This window comes from Ranitomeya variabilis, chromosome 1 (genome assembly GCF_051348905.1).
Source record: "Ranitomeya variabilis isolate aRanVar5 chromosome 1, aRanVar5.hap1, whole genome shotgun sequence".
NCBI classification, from domain to species: domain Eukaryota; kingdom Metazoa; phylum Chordata; class Amphibia; order Anura; family Dendrobatidae; genus Ranitomeya; species Ranitomeya variabilis.
In genome coordinates, this window is record NC_135232.1 from 704,475,837 (window position 1) to 704,489,608 (window position 13,772).

Genomic DNA, 13,772 nt, shown 5'->3' on the forward strand with positions numbered 1-13,772 from the left:
AAAAATAAGCCCTCACATGGCCAAATTGACGGAAAAATAAAAAAGTTATGGCTCTGGGAAGGAGGGGAGCGAAAAACGAAAACGGAAAAACGGAAAAAGCTCCGGGGGTGAAGGGGTTAAACAACAGCGCCGTTAATTAACGGCACTGTGGAAAGTGTATAGCGCCGCCCAGAGTCGGATTTTCTCCAGAGTCTCGGCTGCCATGATTCGGGTCTGTGATTCACCGACCCCAGGGTTGCGATCGCCGTTATTAAACCAGTATCGATTCCTCACCGCTCTCTACAAGGGACCACTGTTACTCAAGTGGGTGCAGTGAAAGCAGATGTATTCCCTCATGAGTAGACAGAGGTGTGTGAAGTTTTCACATCAGTGGGTTTACCACAACAGGAAGAGTAGAACAACCCCCCCTCCAAAACAGCGAATGAAAGCTGAGATATTTTTATGTGCTAAAATTGTGGTTTAAATGGCTGTTATATGTATTCTACCTTAAGCTTTAGACGACATTCACATAAGGTTCAATATCCGGTGTCTGCTACCAGCTTTGAGTCCACAGCTCCTTGTACCTCCTGCTGGATCAGTGTCTCTATGAATCCTGTTAAATTGCACAGCTTGAGATGTCTATTTTGTTACACTGGAGTAGCATGCAGTGCAACAATGCAATACGATATACAGTCGTGGCTGAAAGTGTTGGCACCCTTGAAATAGTTCCAGAAAAAGAAGTATTTCTCCCAGAAAATCACTGCAATTACACGTTTTGTTATGCACATTCTTATTTCCTTTGCGTATACTGAAACAACCCCCCCCAACCCCAAATATGGGCCAGACAAAATTGTGGGTTAACAAATTTTTCAAGCATGTGATGCTCATTCAAACTCCCCTTTGGTGAAGAATGGGAATCGTACCTGAAACCAGATTAAGGCTATGTGCACACGTTCAGGATTTCTTGCAGAATTTCCTGAGCAAAACCGGACATTTTCTGCAAGAAATCCTCTTGCGCGTTTTTGATTCGTTTTTTTCCAGAGCTTCCCAATGCATTAAATAGTGGGAAAAACTCAAAAAATCCGCAAAATTAATGAACATGCTGCATTTTTTTTACCGTGATGCGTTTTCTTCGCGGAAAAAAACGCATCATGTGCACAAAAATTGCGGAATGATGGGATGCATAATGTATGTGTGTTTTATGCGTTTTTATAGCGAAAAATGCGGGGAAAAAACGCAACGTGTGCACACAGCCTAAAAAAAAATGGGAGAAGTTGGCTCAGTCTTTGCATTTTGTGTGTGTGTGTTTTTGTGTGCCACATTGAGCATGGAGAACAGAAAGAGGAGAAGAGAACTGTCTGAGGACTTGAGAACGAAAATTGTTTGATAGACCTGTGTTGTTTTGTAACTGTCTGCTGGGCCCTGTATTGGGTTATCCCTTTTAACTCTTGGTTATTGAGAAATGATGTCCATTATTTACCATGTTTTAAAATGTACAAAATAGAAACCTCACTATTTACATCCCTTTTGACCTGAAGCTTCTTGTAGCTGAGGATTTGCTTATTTGAAGCAGGCAAATGCGCTCCTTAATTTTCGGATCACCTATAAAAATTAATAGAGAGCCGTATCTATGCATCCAGCGGTTTGACCTGCATCGTCTTACATTTATGGCATATGTTATTAATAAGCCATAAATGTAAATGGTGGGAATACCCCTTTAAGTGTTATGTTGCTGTTGGGTTTACATTGTTTAGATACTATTGTACTATGCTCTCGGCTGCGGTCGGTGCTTTTACAGGTGATCGCACATGATAAAAGGTGTTCTGAGTCCTGACAATACCTGTGTCTTAAAACTTTCCGCCTTAATTGCCTTTTTCGGTCTCAGGTATCTTGCAGATACGGTGCCAGGCAGTGTGCACGTCCCCCAGGTGCCACGTGAGGTTTTTCCTGAGCAGTGTACTCTCTCCCTGTCACTGATGTAACCAGCTCTTGTTCTCCAGGACATGAGTGTAACCCTATACAGGGAGGATCCCTGGTAATGCGGATGTGTCATTGTGGACTGTAGGTACGTTGGTATCGCTCTGAGGTCACTGTGGTTTCATGTAACCAGCGTATATCATGGGGTGAGCTCATCCACAGCCGCCGGACTGGCAGAGCGACAGGGAATCTCTGTAGCCCAGAGGCTTCATATTCTGCATGACATCCTCATTATCCCAGCTTATTACTGTTTCCTCCAACCTGTTGTATCTCTGGACCTAACATTTCAGATGTGGAGCTTATTTGGAGTTTTATTAACCCAATCATGATGCCCGTACGGGATTTTTTTTTTTTCCTGCATTTTTATTTGCTGGACTTCACGGGATGGGATTTCGTAGTCTTCCCTGCTATTCTTTACACTCTTTTGGTCTCTGTCTGTGAATAGAGCCTTAATGATGCACTAAATATAGGGCAATATTTAAAGCCCAATTCATCATTTGTGAGGGGTTCAGGTTTAATTTTTTAAGATCCCCTTTTTATTTTTTTTTTCATTTTGGTCCAAATTTTTCAAAATGGCATTTGTTGTTCATGAATTTTGCACAAAAAAAAATATTCTTCTTCATATATGAAATGGTAAAAAAACAATGGTCACCTTGTTTGCCAAAATTGTGTGAAATTTTCAGGAGTGTATAATATCACTACAAGGGGGACTGGAGGACTTTTGCGCAAAAAGTTGGTGGATTTTTAAAAGGTTTCAATTGATGAATCGTCTGAAACAGGCCAAATCTCCAACTCCTCAATTTTCCTGACTCCGACTCCTCATCACTGCCTCACTACTGAGCATGTACATAAACTAAAAGCTCAGATCCTTAGAGCAGGGACAGAACAGACATTTATAGGACGTTTCATAACTTACCCAAATTCTTATGAAAACATTTACAGCACTGAGCAACTGAACCCAATTTATTATATATTTTAGGAGTCTGTTTGTTTCATACCGACTCCACCAAAGAGGAAACTGACTCCGACTCCACAGCCCTTGTCCGAAAACATCTCAAAACGTCAAACTATGTCCACAGGAGCTAACGTAACTAAAAAAAAATAATGTAATAACTGGGGAAGCACATATAAAATAGGCGTAAATTAAAGGAAGAATAATGTGCAAATGAAAAAACACCAAAACGTGGAAAAACAATAAGGTTCCAATGCAAAAATGAATTGCGTCGTCCGTGTACAGAGGTATACATCCTCGCTATTTTGCCATTAAATGCAGTATAAACCAACATTTTCTGCTTGCAAAGAGTGTCCTTGTACCTTAGATAACTGACAACCAAACTCCTGACTCCCCTTATACACAGCCAAGCATCTGTTTTCTATATGGAGAGTGGAGTGAGCTGCTGCCAGACTCATTTGGCAGCAACTTGACTACCTGCAGATTAAAATAATCATGTGATTAAATTAACCTCTTCACCACCTCCATTCTTATCGTTCCCAACCTCATATATTGGGGAAGAGTCGTGAGAACCCTATACTTATTTCCCACAAATGGTGGCAGTCCCATAAAAATGTCACGTGACCACTGGAGGTCACCGCACTGCAGTCAGATGATTAGTGCCGATTCTGGAGGTAGGGATGCAGTTTTTATATGTTATGATGGGACTGTGGAGCTGTTTAAGAAGGGCTTGTCCAGTAGTGGACAACCCCTCGAAAGGCGTTATCTGTGACTGACCTATTGATGTCTCATTTGTAGGATTAGTCCCCTCACCAGTATGAGACTTGGGGGTCCAACAACCAGAATCCCCAGAGATCAACTGAATCAGCGTTAAGGGCAGAACCTTTCAGCACCGTACTACGGATAGTCCATCAGTAACTCCTTTATGTCTGTACATGGCAATCAATAGTGATTTGTGGAGCTGGAGTATACATACTGGGCGCATTATCAGTAATTCCCTTATGGTATCTCTGAGCCTAATCTTGGATCTGGGTTTATGTTACTTGTGTAGGATTTTTATTGATGTCTAACCTACAAAAGAAATCAGAAAGTGGTATTGTCAATTATCTAAATCCCTGCTTTTGGATTTAGGAATCCAGGGGTCGGTTTCCCACGTCACTAAATGACTCCGCCCCTGTGACGCTTGAATCCTTAACTATAGAGCTATATAACAATATACTCCGCTCCTCCTGTTCTATCACCTGCTTCCCGCAGATACACGTTCATTTTTTCATCACAAATAGCTTTTCAAGGGCGACATTTGTAAAAGTCACAAATATTGTACGTGTACATTTAATAACAGTTTTTTGTTTTTACTAATCCTCTTGTTCGCAAACTTTTGAAGGAGACCTCTGCTTGGGGAAACTGTTGGGATTTTCACTCTTTGTGAATAGTCCCTAAAGATTCTTAGTTTTCCCGTCTGCGTTCCTCGCCCTGCTGGTTCCATCCGTCCCGCAGCCATATGTAGCCAGTGCATGTGTGTCTGTAGGCTCTCGGCCCTTCTCGCTCAGCTTAGGGTACCGTCACACAGTGCCATTTTCATCGCTACGACGGCACGATTCGTGACGTTGCAGCGTCGTATAAGTATCGCTCCAGCGTCGTAGACTGCGGTCACACGTTGCAATACACGGTGCTGGAGCGATAATTTCATGACGTATTTGCGATGTAGAAGCCGTTGGTTACTGTGCGCACATCGTATACAACCTGTGTCACACAATGCAATCATGCCGCCACAGCGGGACACTAGACGACAAAAGAAAGTTTCAAACGATCTGCTACGACGTACGATTCTCAGCGGGGATCCGGATCGCAGTAGCGTGTCAGACACAGCGATATCGTAAATGCATCGCTGGAACGTCACGAATCGTGCCGTTGTAGCGATCAAAATTGCACTGTGTGACGGTACCCTTAGACTCGCTCTGTCTTCAAAGACTTCCCTGCTGATTCATTGTTCTCCTCGCTTCCTCTAAGTGACTTCCATTCTGTGCATTTTTTTCCAGCTTTGCTTCTATTGCTTCAAAAGCCCAAAACCCGACATCTAGTTGTTGCTTCCATCTCCAGAGACGACTGTGATATCACTTGACGTGTGAGCCCTTGTTGCATTCCTTTGCATTGTTTTTTAATACCGTGTTCCCATCAGACGATGCCGCTCCCTGGCGTTGTCCTGGAATAGCAGGTGAAGCATCTCCTCCCCAGACAATCGCAGCGCTCTTGGGCGTTGGACCCGCCACTGACAATTGACAGGACTTCTGTAAACAAACCATTCCATGACACGTCGTGGCTCGTTCTCGGAGACCTGCATTGCAAATGGAATTGAGTCTTGACAGGTAGTTTTTTGATTGCGAATGCTACATGTATGCACATGCAAGGTGACAGCGCTGGCTCCAAGAAGAAGTGTAAATGTATTTTTGGCACCAGACTTGACAGCCGGATTGTATCCTGACATCCCAATATATGTATTAAGCTATAGTTAGGGGTTAACTAGGAGTGGCATTTAACTCTCTTGGGTTGTGTCGTGCATTGGAAATTAGGCAGATTTTTGGTGACGACTCTTGTTTCCCAGTATTCTGTGGAGCGTCTGGATGGCTCTGGACTGTCACCCAGCGAAGGTGGCTACTCCAGCTAATAGTCACGGTTTATGCTATGGATATTCTACTATCATTATGGATAGAGTGTGCTAGGAGCACCTCCGTAAAGCCATGGTCATTCATGCATAGGGATTTGGCATGCAGTGTGGACAATGTCAATTGTCACTGCAGGTTTTTATAGTGAATGCATTGGTGACATCGGCATCCAATCTTCATGAATCATTATGTGATATTCAAGCGTTTTCTTTTTTCTGTTACACTGGGACCTACTATAAAGGGGTGTGTGTGTGTGCGCGCACAGGTTGTAATCACAGCAGAATTTGCTGTGGATTTCATTAGGGCAAATGCTGCAGTTTTGCATTGCAATGGTGAAATCCACAATAAAAGCCACGATATAAATTGACATGCTGTGGTCCGCAGCAATGCTTAGTTTAGGATGTGCATTTTTCCATGGGCTAGGGGATAGCTTGCTGATCGCTGGGTGTCTGACCGCTGGAACATCTAGCAATTTTGAGATTGGGGCTATGCAGCACAATTTTCATTAGAATGGAGGCGCACATTGCTCATCATCTACTCCATTCTTTGTATATGGGACTGACATCTAGTGTAGCACTATACTCTGTTTTCTTTGGCAGTCCCATTGACAATTAATGGAGTCGAGGCTGAGCAAGCACCCCTCTGCCTCAGTCAAAACTGTGCTGCAGAGCCCTGATAACAGGATTTAGGTGTCCCAGCAATCAGATCCACAGTGATCAGCAAGTTATTCCCCAAAAAACAAGTTAGTCTCCATCCATTGTCTAGAATAGGGTGTAACCCTTTAACATACATCTTAAAAGTATGCCATAACTCATATAAGTAGTCAACCCCTTTTAAACGATTTATCAAGGTATATTACATCTATTATTCCAAATATTATTAAGAATAATCCAGTTAAAAGGTAGGATGCTGATGCAGATTTTGCAAAGGCAATTGTTGTAAACTGCAGCCGATATTCTGCAGCTGTATATGTAAGACAATGGTGCTTTTTATTGTACATGTGCCGTTTAATAGATCATTTCTAATAATAAGTTTATACATTACAGTAATGAGTACCGTAAGTGTAGGTCCATGTCAGCTCACAGTAGATGTATTTGCTCTTTAGGACACTCGAGGCTTGTGCAAATGCCACCTAATACCTATAAATTTAGGATATCATTAGTTATTATGGATTATGTTCAGTGCCGCTGTTGCTGTCCAGCTTTTATGGGATTTCTTTAAAAATAACACAGCCTATATTCTAAGTATGATCCATATGTAGTGAGCAGAGGAGCTGCAGGAAATAATTTGTTTCCCTCTGCAACTAAGTAAATGCAAGACTTCTATAGTTTGTGGCTGATTGCACTTCTTAGTTGTGCTAACCATGTACAGTGATCTTCAGCCCATGACTCACATTCTTCATCTGTGACACCAGCCGGGACGGGAAGCTCGTGACAAATGGTGCACAAGGTTTATCCGCACATTTCGTCTGTAGCTCTGATAGTTGGAAATTTGGCAAACCAACAGCAAGTCTTCACTGATGTCAAGATAGAATTTTTATGGCTCCCATAGCATGGTGGGTCTGTAGGAAATTAATTTTGGACTAAATATTTAACCATTGCTTTTCATTTAAAATGTTGCACTGTTTTGTTTTTACAAGCTCTGATTAGCTGCACATTGCTGGCTGCAGAATGAGTTCACTGAGAATCCAACAGTGAACTTGTTCTTCCGGAGCGTTTGTAATGCAGGTCATCATGTCCACATTGGCTGCGGGTCTCCTAACCCAAGCTCAAACGCCTATGAGGGTAGTGAGTTCTTTACTCCAGCCAGGTGTCCATATTCTTTAAAAAAAATAAGTTCTATAATATAACTGTAAAAACTGTAACATGTATGTACACCCTTAGAGACTCCACAAAAATGATTTAGTCCTGTGTACTTCATGGCGGAGTTTCAGGTTTCTCCTTTCCTCTGTCTGCAGGTGATGACTTCTCTCTAATACAACAAGAAATCTTCATGGTGAAGGAATGTAAGCACACCAACATCGTGGCCTACTTTGGCAGCTATCTCTGGTACAGTCCCGTTTCTAATACTCCTCCGATTAGAGACCGCACCATTTTAGTACTAAGTTCATCATCTTCACCTGCCCTTTGTCAAGGGCAGGTCCGAGGGACTGTTGGTATGGGAGGATTCCCATCTTGTCAAGGATATGCCATCACTTTATTATTGGGAGTCCAGCGCTCCTGGACATGTGCTACATTATCACTGGGAGTCCTGCACTCCTGGACATATGCTGCATTATCATTGGGAGTCCAGTGCTCCTGGACATGTGCTACATTATCACTGGGAGTCCAGGGCTCCCGGACATGTGCTACATTATCACTGGAAGTCCAGGGCTCCTGGACATGTGCTACATTATCATTGGGAATCCAGCGCTCCTGGACATGTACTACATTATCATTGGGAGACCAGCGCTCCTGGACATGTGCTACATTATCACTGGGAGTCCAGTGCTCCCGGACATCTGCTACATTATCACTGGGAGTTGCTACCAGACATGTGCTAGTTCCCTACATTGCGTTTTTTCTTTACTGTCTTTCCCTACACAGTGAGCAATAGAGCAGCCGCAGCTTTCTGCACAGCCGGATGGTCGTGCTGACGATTCACAGGGAAATACTGTAAAGAGAATGCAGTAATGCACAGACACTGCTGACTCCAACCTCTGGATCGGTCAGGGTCCCAAAGGTTTGACCTGATCATAAAATGATGGTGTATCCTAACAATTTACTATTACTTTATAATGTGCTTTTATAGATGAAGATTTATTCCTAACCCAGTGATCCAAATTATGGGAGCAGTCCCCTAGAGAAGGAATTCAATCCAATGTGTCGTTATTGGGACTATCCCAGCAGTTGGATTCTCATGATCCATAAATTAAGATCACATTTTACAATGGGAATAACCCTTTATCACCTATCTTCTGGATAGGTGATAAATTATGGGTTGTGGGGGTCCGACTAATGGGACAATTCCCTGAAGGTGGCTCTAAAATGCCCTGTCAGAATTGAGGAGCATCCGTGCCACCACTACTTGGAATTAATTCTCTGAGATTGCCAGAGTACAGCCCTCGGTTATCACCAGCAGTCCTATAGAGATAGAATGGAGATTTTCAGATCTCCGTTCTCTGGATCAATGGGTGTCCCAGCTGTTAAAACTTTGGGATCAATGGTGGTTTAACTTAACTTTTGGATAGGTGATCACTTTCATGTTGAATAACACTTTTAAGATTTTTTAATTTTTTCCAAAATTTCTTGATTCTCTACTATATTAAAGACTTGGAGTATAAACGTCCGTGTCCCAGGTTCCAGAAGACTGACCTCTTACATTGTGATGTTAAAGGTCGGTCTTTTGTGTACCAGGGCTCTCAAATGCTTTATACGTTTTAATTCTCAGATATGCATCGGTGACTGTCTTCTGCTGGACACTTCCAATAATCTAGTGATTTTGTTTTCTCTTTTCAAGCCGGGAGAAGCTATGGATCTGTATGGAGTACTGCGGTGGAGGGTCTCTCCAGGACATATATCATGGTAAGGGACAGTTCTATAACGCGAGAACATCGTAAATTACGTGTAATCTCTGTTGTAACCAGTGTCGGTAAAAAACTGTTTAAACAGGTTTTTTTTTACCGGCAGTGGTTACAGTGAAGTTTGGAGACTTTTCAACAAAACCATGGACCTTTTTGACATGAGTTCTTGTCTGGTTGGTGTCAACCCAATATAACTCTTGAGCAGCTGGACTGGTCAGCTAGAAATAATGTTAGTATGGGTAGGCTTGGATTGGAAGACCTGACTGCGAGGTCTCCTTACTACAGCTAACTGCCTTGTAGGTATATATGGAATGGATCTTTCGATCCAAGCACTGTCTAAATTTAGATTACCGTATTTTTTTTGGTGTCCAGTTCCCACAATTTTGTTGGAGTATGTCATGTTTGTCGGGATGACCCGACTATCCAATTTTGTCTGTGGTTTGCAAAATTATATTCACCTTCTACAGAACCAACACTATTGAGATGTGTGCAACTATACCCTTAAGGGTACCGTTACACTAAACGATTTACCAATGATCACGACCAGCGATACGACCTGGCCGTGATCGTTGGTAAGTCGTTGTGTGGTCGCTGGGGAGCTGTCACACAGACAGCTCTCCAGCGACCAACGATGCCGAAGGCCCCAGGTAACCAGGGTAAACATCGGGTTACTAAGCGCAGGGCCGCGCTTAGTAACCCGATGTTTACCCTGGTTACCATCGTAAATGTAAAAAAAAACAAACAGTACATACTCACATTCCGGTGTCACGTCCCTCGCCGTCTGCTTCCCGCACTGACTGTGAGTGCCGGCCGTAAAGTAAAAGCAGAGCGCAGCGGTGACGTCACCACTGTGCTGTGCTTTACGGCCGGGACTCAGTCAGTGCGGAAAGCAGACGGCGAGGGACGTGACACCGGAATGTGAGTATGTACTGTTTGTTTTTTTTTACATTTACGATGGTAACCAGGGTAAACATCGGGTTACTAAGCGCGGCCCTGCGCTTAGTAACCCGATGTTTACCCTGGTTACAAGAGAACACATCGCTGGATCGGTGTCACACACACCGATCCAGCGATGTCAGCGGGAGATCCAGCGACGAAATAAAGTTCCAAACGATCTGCTACGACGTACGATTCTCAGGGGGGTCCCTGATCGCTGCTGCGTGTCAGACACTGCGATATCGTATGGATATCGCTGGAACGTCACGGATCGTACCGTCGTAGCAATCAAAGTGCCAATGTGTGACAGTACCCTTAACTTTTCTGTTGGGGGAAGTCCTGATTGGAAAAGTTGGGATTACTACTGATATGGGCCTTTATTGTCTTACCTGAGATAAGGATCATCAGTAGGAGCATTTGTCTATTTACTTGCCTCCAATGACCATGCTGGTTTTGAGAGTAGAAGATGGCCTTTTTCAAAACAGTCTTTTAAGGAGCATCAGGAACCCTGTTTTAAAAGATTATTGGTGTATTTGGAAAGTTTAGATCTGTGACCATGAATATTGGTTGATCCGTGTCAACTTTTTTTTTTTTTTTTTTTTTCTTGCAGTCACTGGACCACTCTCGGAAAACCAAATTTCCTACATGTGCCGGGAAACCTTGCAGGTATTTGTCTTTTCATATAAACTTCAACAAGGGAGAAATCCTGTGAAAATTGCTTGCCATTGCAAATATTCACAGGGTATCCATTCTGCAATCAGAACTATGCTTGCCAATGAGTTAGAGCAGCCACCAACAGGGACTGATGAACACCTTCCATGGTCACCTTGAAGCGCAGGATGAAAAAGCGCCTTGCCTAATTTATAAAATAGTGGATCTCTTAAAAATGTGTAGAACATTGATTACAAGTATATACGGCTGAGTGAGATGAAAGTATAAAGCTCAGAGTGTCTGTTCACTTCCAAGGATATCATACGTGGTACAGCTTCGCTCTCGATGACAGATGATTTTTTATTCTCTTCTGTAATATAATGAGAACCATATTCAGATTTTCTGATTTTGCACTATATTTATGTGACTGTCGCCTTCAGCTTTTAATGTAGAAAAAAAGAGGATGTGGGTTTTTGGTTCTTTCCTAATACTGACTCGACTGACACGCAGCCCGTCTTATTTTAACCATTACCACAATATTCTGCATTTGCCTACATATATGAATTGAATTCAGGTTTTTCATTCAGTCATATTAGCAAAATCCAGCCCCCCCCTCCATGCCATTTGCCTTTACTATCACGTGACAGACTTACCGATGGTGCAGAGCTCCCTGATGCCAGTGCAGTACTGTAATAGGAGCCACCGGGGTAACCAATCCATTCATGATATTTCTTCCTCCTAAATCTTCCTCCATCACCTGTGAAGTGATATTATTGAGAAGTGGAAGGAACCGCAGCAACTCAGACATAAAGTGGAGACCCCGAAACGTTATAGAGCGGGGAGCCAAGTACTGAGGAGCAGAGGGCAGGAAATTCACCAATTCTCTGCTGACCCCATAACTGCAGTGTCCAGAAGTCCTCTGATGTTACATCACCAAGCACAATACCGAGCGTCAGATGGAGTGGTGTAAAGCCACCAACGCTGGAGTCTGGAGGAGACGTCTGCCCAGTGACGGATCTCGCTTCTCTATCTGTGTCTGATGGAAGAGTCTGGGTTTGGTGATTCCAGGAGGACGTTACCCCCTGACTACATTGTGCCCGCTGTACTATTTGGTGTAGGAGGATAATGCTATGGGGATGATTTTCATTGATTGCCCTCGGCCCCTCAGTTCCAATGCAAGGAAATAATAATACTTCAGCAAAAGACATATTGAACAATTGTAGCTTCCAACTTTGTGAACAGTTTAGGAAAGACCATTTTTTGTTCCTCATGACTGCATCCAGTGTACAAAGTCCATAAAGACATGGTTGGGGGAGTTTGCTGGGAAGAACATGCCAGGACCTCTGCCCCATCCATCCTTTTACGGTGACCTAGAATGTTGATTGTGAGCCCGGCATCTTCCCAACATCCGTTTCTGACCTCACAAATGCTCTTCTGTATAAAGGGGCAAAAATTCCCACAGACCACTCCAAAATCTTGTTGAACTCCTTCCCAGAAAAATAGAAGTGGTCATGGCTGCAAAAGGGGAATCTGTAGTGAAGTCTTCATCCTTAGGGATTGGTAATTATACAAATGGCTGCCTGCGACCATATGACCGTTGCGGAAGGCCAGTCGCCAGCTCAGTGTGTCCCCATAGGAAAATAATGAGGTTGTAGCATTGATGCTCTTACTTGCAGGTGAGCTAAAATCTGCTAAAAATGTTATTTTTAAAGCCTAGTACAGTGGTTGAATGTTAATGTTTTAATATCCTTATGCTTTACTGCTGCCTTTTCTCATGTCTTTTTTTTTTTTTTTTTTTGTTTCCCTCTAGGGTCTAGCATATTTACACAGTAAAGGTAAAATGCACAGAGATATCAAGGTACGGAGGACATCAATGTGATGTTACATATTCATTAGCATTAGATTCCTTTTATTAATGCCATTTATGTGTGTCTTGCAGGGTGCCAACATACTACTCACAGACAATGGGGATGTCAAGCTAGGTACCAACTTATCTCCTATGTTCTCTATGGGGCAGTCGTCTTTGTCTTCATAGTAGGTCACTCCCCTGTTTCTCTTGTAGCGGACTTCGGGGTGGCAGCAAAGATAACTGCAACTATCGCCAAGAGGAAGTCTTTTATTGGGACGCCATACTGGTAACGAGACCTTATGTTTTTCTTTTAAGATCATTTGCATGTATTCCATATGTAACTATGCACTGCTTTACAGGATGGCTCCAGAAGTGGCAGCCGTGGAGAAAAACGGAGGCTACAACCAGCTGTGTGACATCTGGGCAGTCGGCATCACCTCAATAGAACTGGCAGAGTTGCAGCCGCCGTTGTTTGATCTGCATCCAATGAGGTTTGTTGTTTCCTTTGTAATCGTTGCTCACAATTTGAAGGGATCATCCACTATGTGAGTGTAAAGATTATATTTTATATCTGCCGCTCAGCTTTTTACTTTATGGCGATGACCGTTTATAAACTCAGTTCCCTTATGAGGAGAGTCACACTTGATAGGAGGGGACCCTGTTGCCTAACGCAGGAGGTGCACGCTTGTGTACTAATCTACTTTTTTGCACATAAATCTTTTATTACACAGGATTAAATCTATGTATGCTTGTTTTATTTCACATAGAGCTTTATTCCTCATGTCAAAGAGCAACTTCCAGCCTCCAAAGCTAAAAGAGAAACTGAAATGGTAAGTAGAGCACCTAAATCCAACAGCTTTGCCCCTAAAAAGTAGTGATGTTCATAAAGTTTAGGTCACTACTAATTTAAGAGCCATATTTTGTCTTACTTTACAAACTATATTACTTCCATGGGGCTTTTCTTTTGCCATGGGGAAATAATCTAGCCAGGGATAGTTTACCCCACCCCCTTATGTGACTTGTGTGAGAATCAGATCTTTGTATTGCCTGGTCGAGCTTCTCATTTATTTTTTGCAAATTTCATTGCCTCTTGCATCTGTTCCTTTGCAGGACGCCAGTCTTTCATAACTTTGTTAAAGTTTCCCTCACCAAGAACCCAAAGAAACGACCAACTGCAGAGCGACTGCTGACTGTAAGTACAAA

At 42.9% G+C, this 13,772-nt stretch overlaps 1 protein-coding gene across 1 annotated transcript in view; it reads left to right on the forward strand.

The window, feature by feature from the left end:
• The window catches only part of MAP4K5 (mitogen-activated protein kinase kinase kinase kinase 5), a 111,286-nt gene that overhangs the window by 42,220 nt on the left and 55,294 nt on the right, over positions 1-13,772 (forward strand). Inside the window, exons 3-11 of the mRNA XM_077267322.1 lie at positions 7,529-7,619; positions 9,070-9,134; positions 10,680-10,735; positions 12,531-12,578; positions 12,660-12,702; positions 12,783-12,855; positions 12,929-13,060; positions 13,337-13,399; positions 13,680-13,761. Coding sequence (XP_077123437.1) covers positions 7,529-7,619; positions 9,070-9,134; positions 10,680-10,735; positions 12,531-12,578; positions 12,660-12,702; positions 12,783-12,855; positions 12,929-13,060; positions 13,337-13,399; positions 13,680-13,761 — 653 coding nt within the window. The remainder of the gene's footprint in view (positions 1-7,528; positions 7,620-9,069; positions 9,135-10,679; positions 10,736-12,530; positions 12,579-12,659; positions 12,703-12,782; positions 12,856-12,928; positions 13,061-13,336; positions 13,400-13,679; positions 13,762-13,772) is intronic.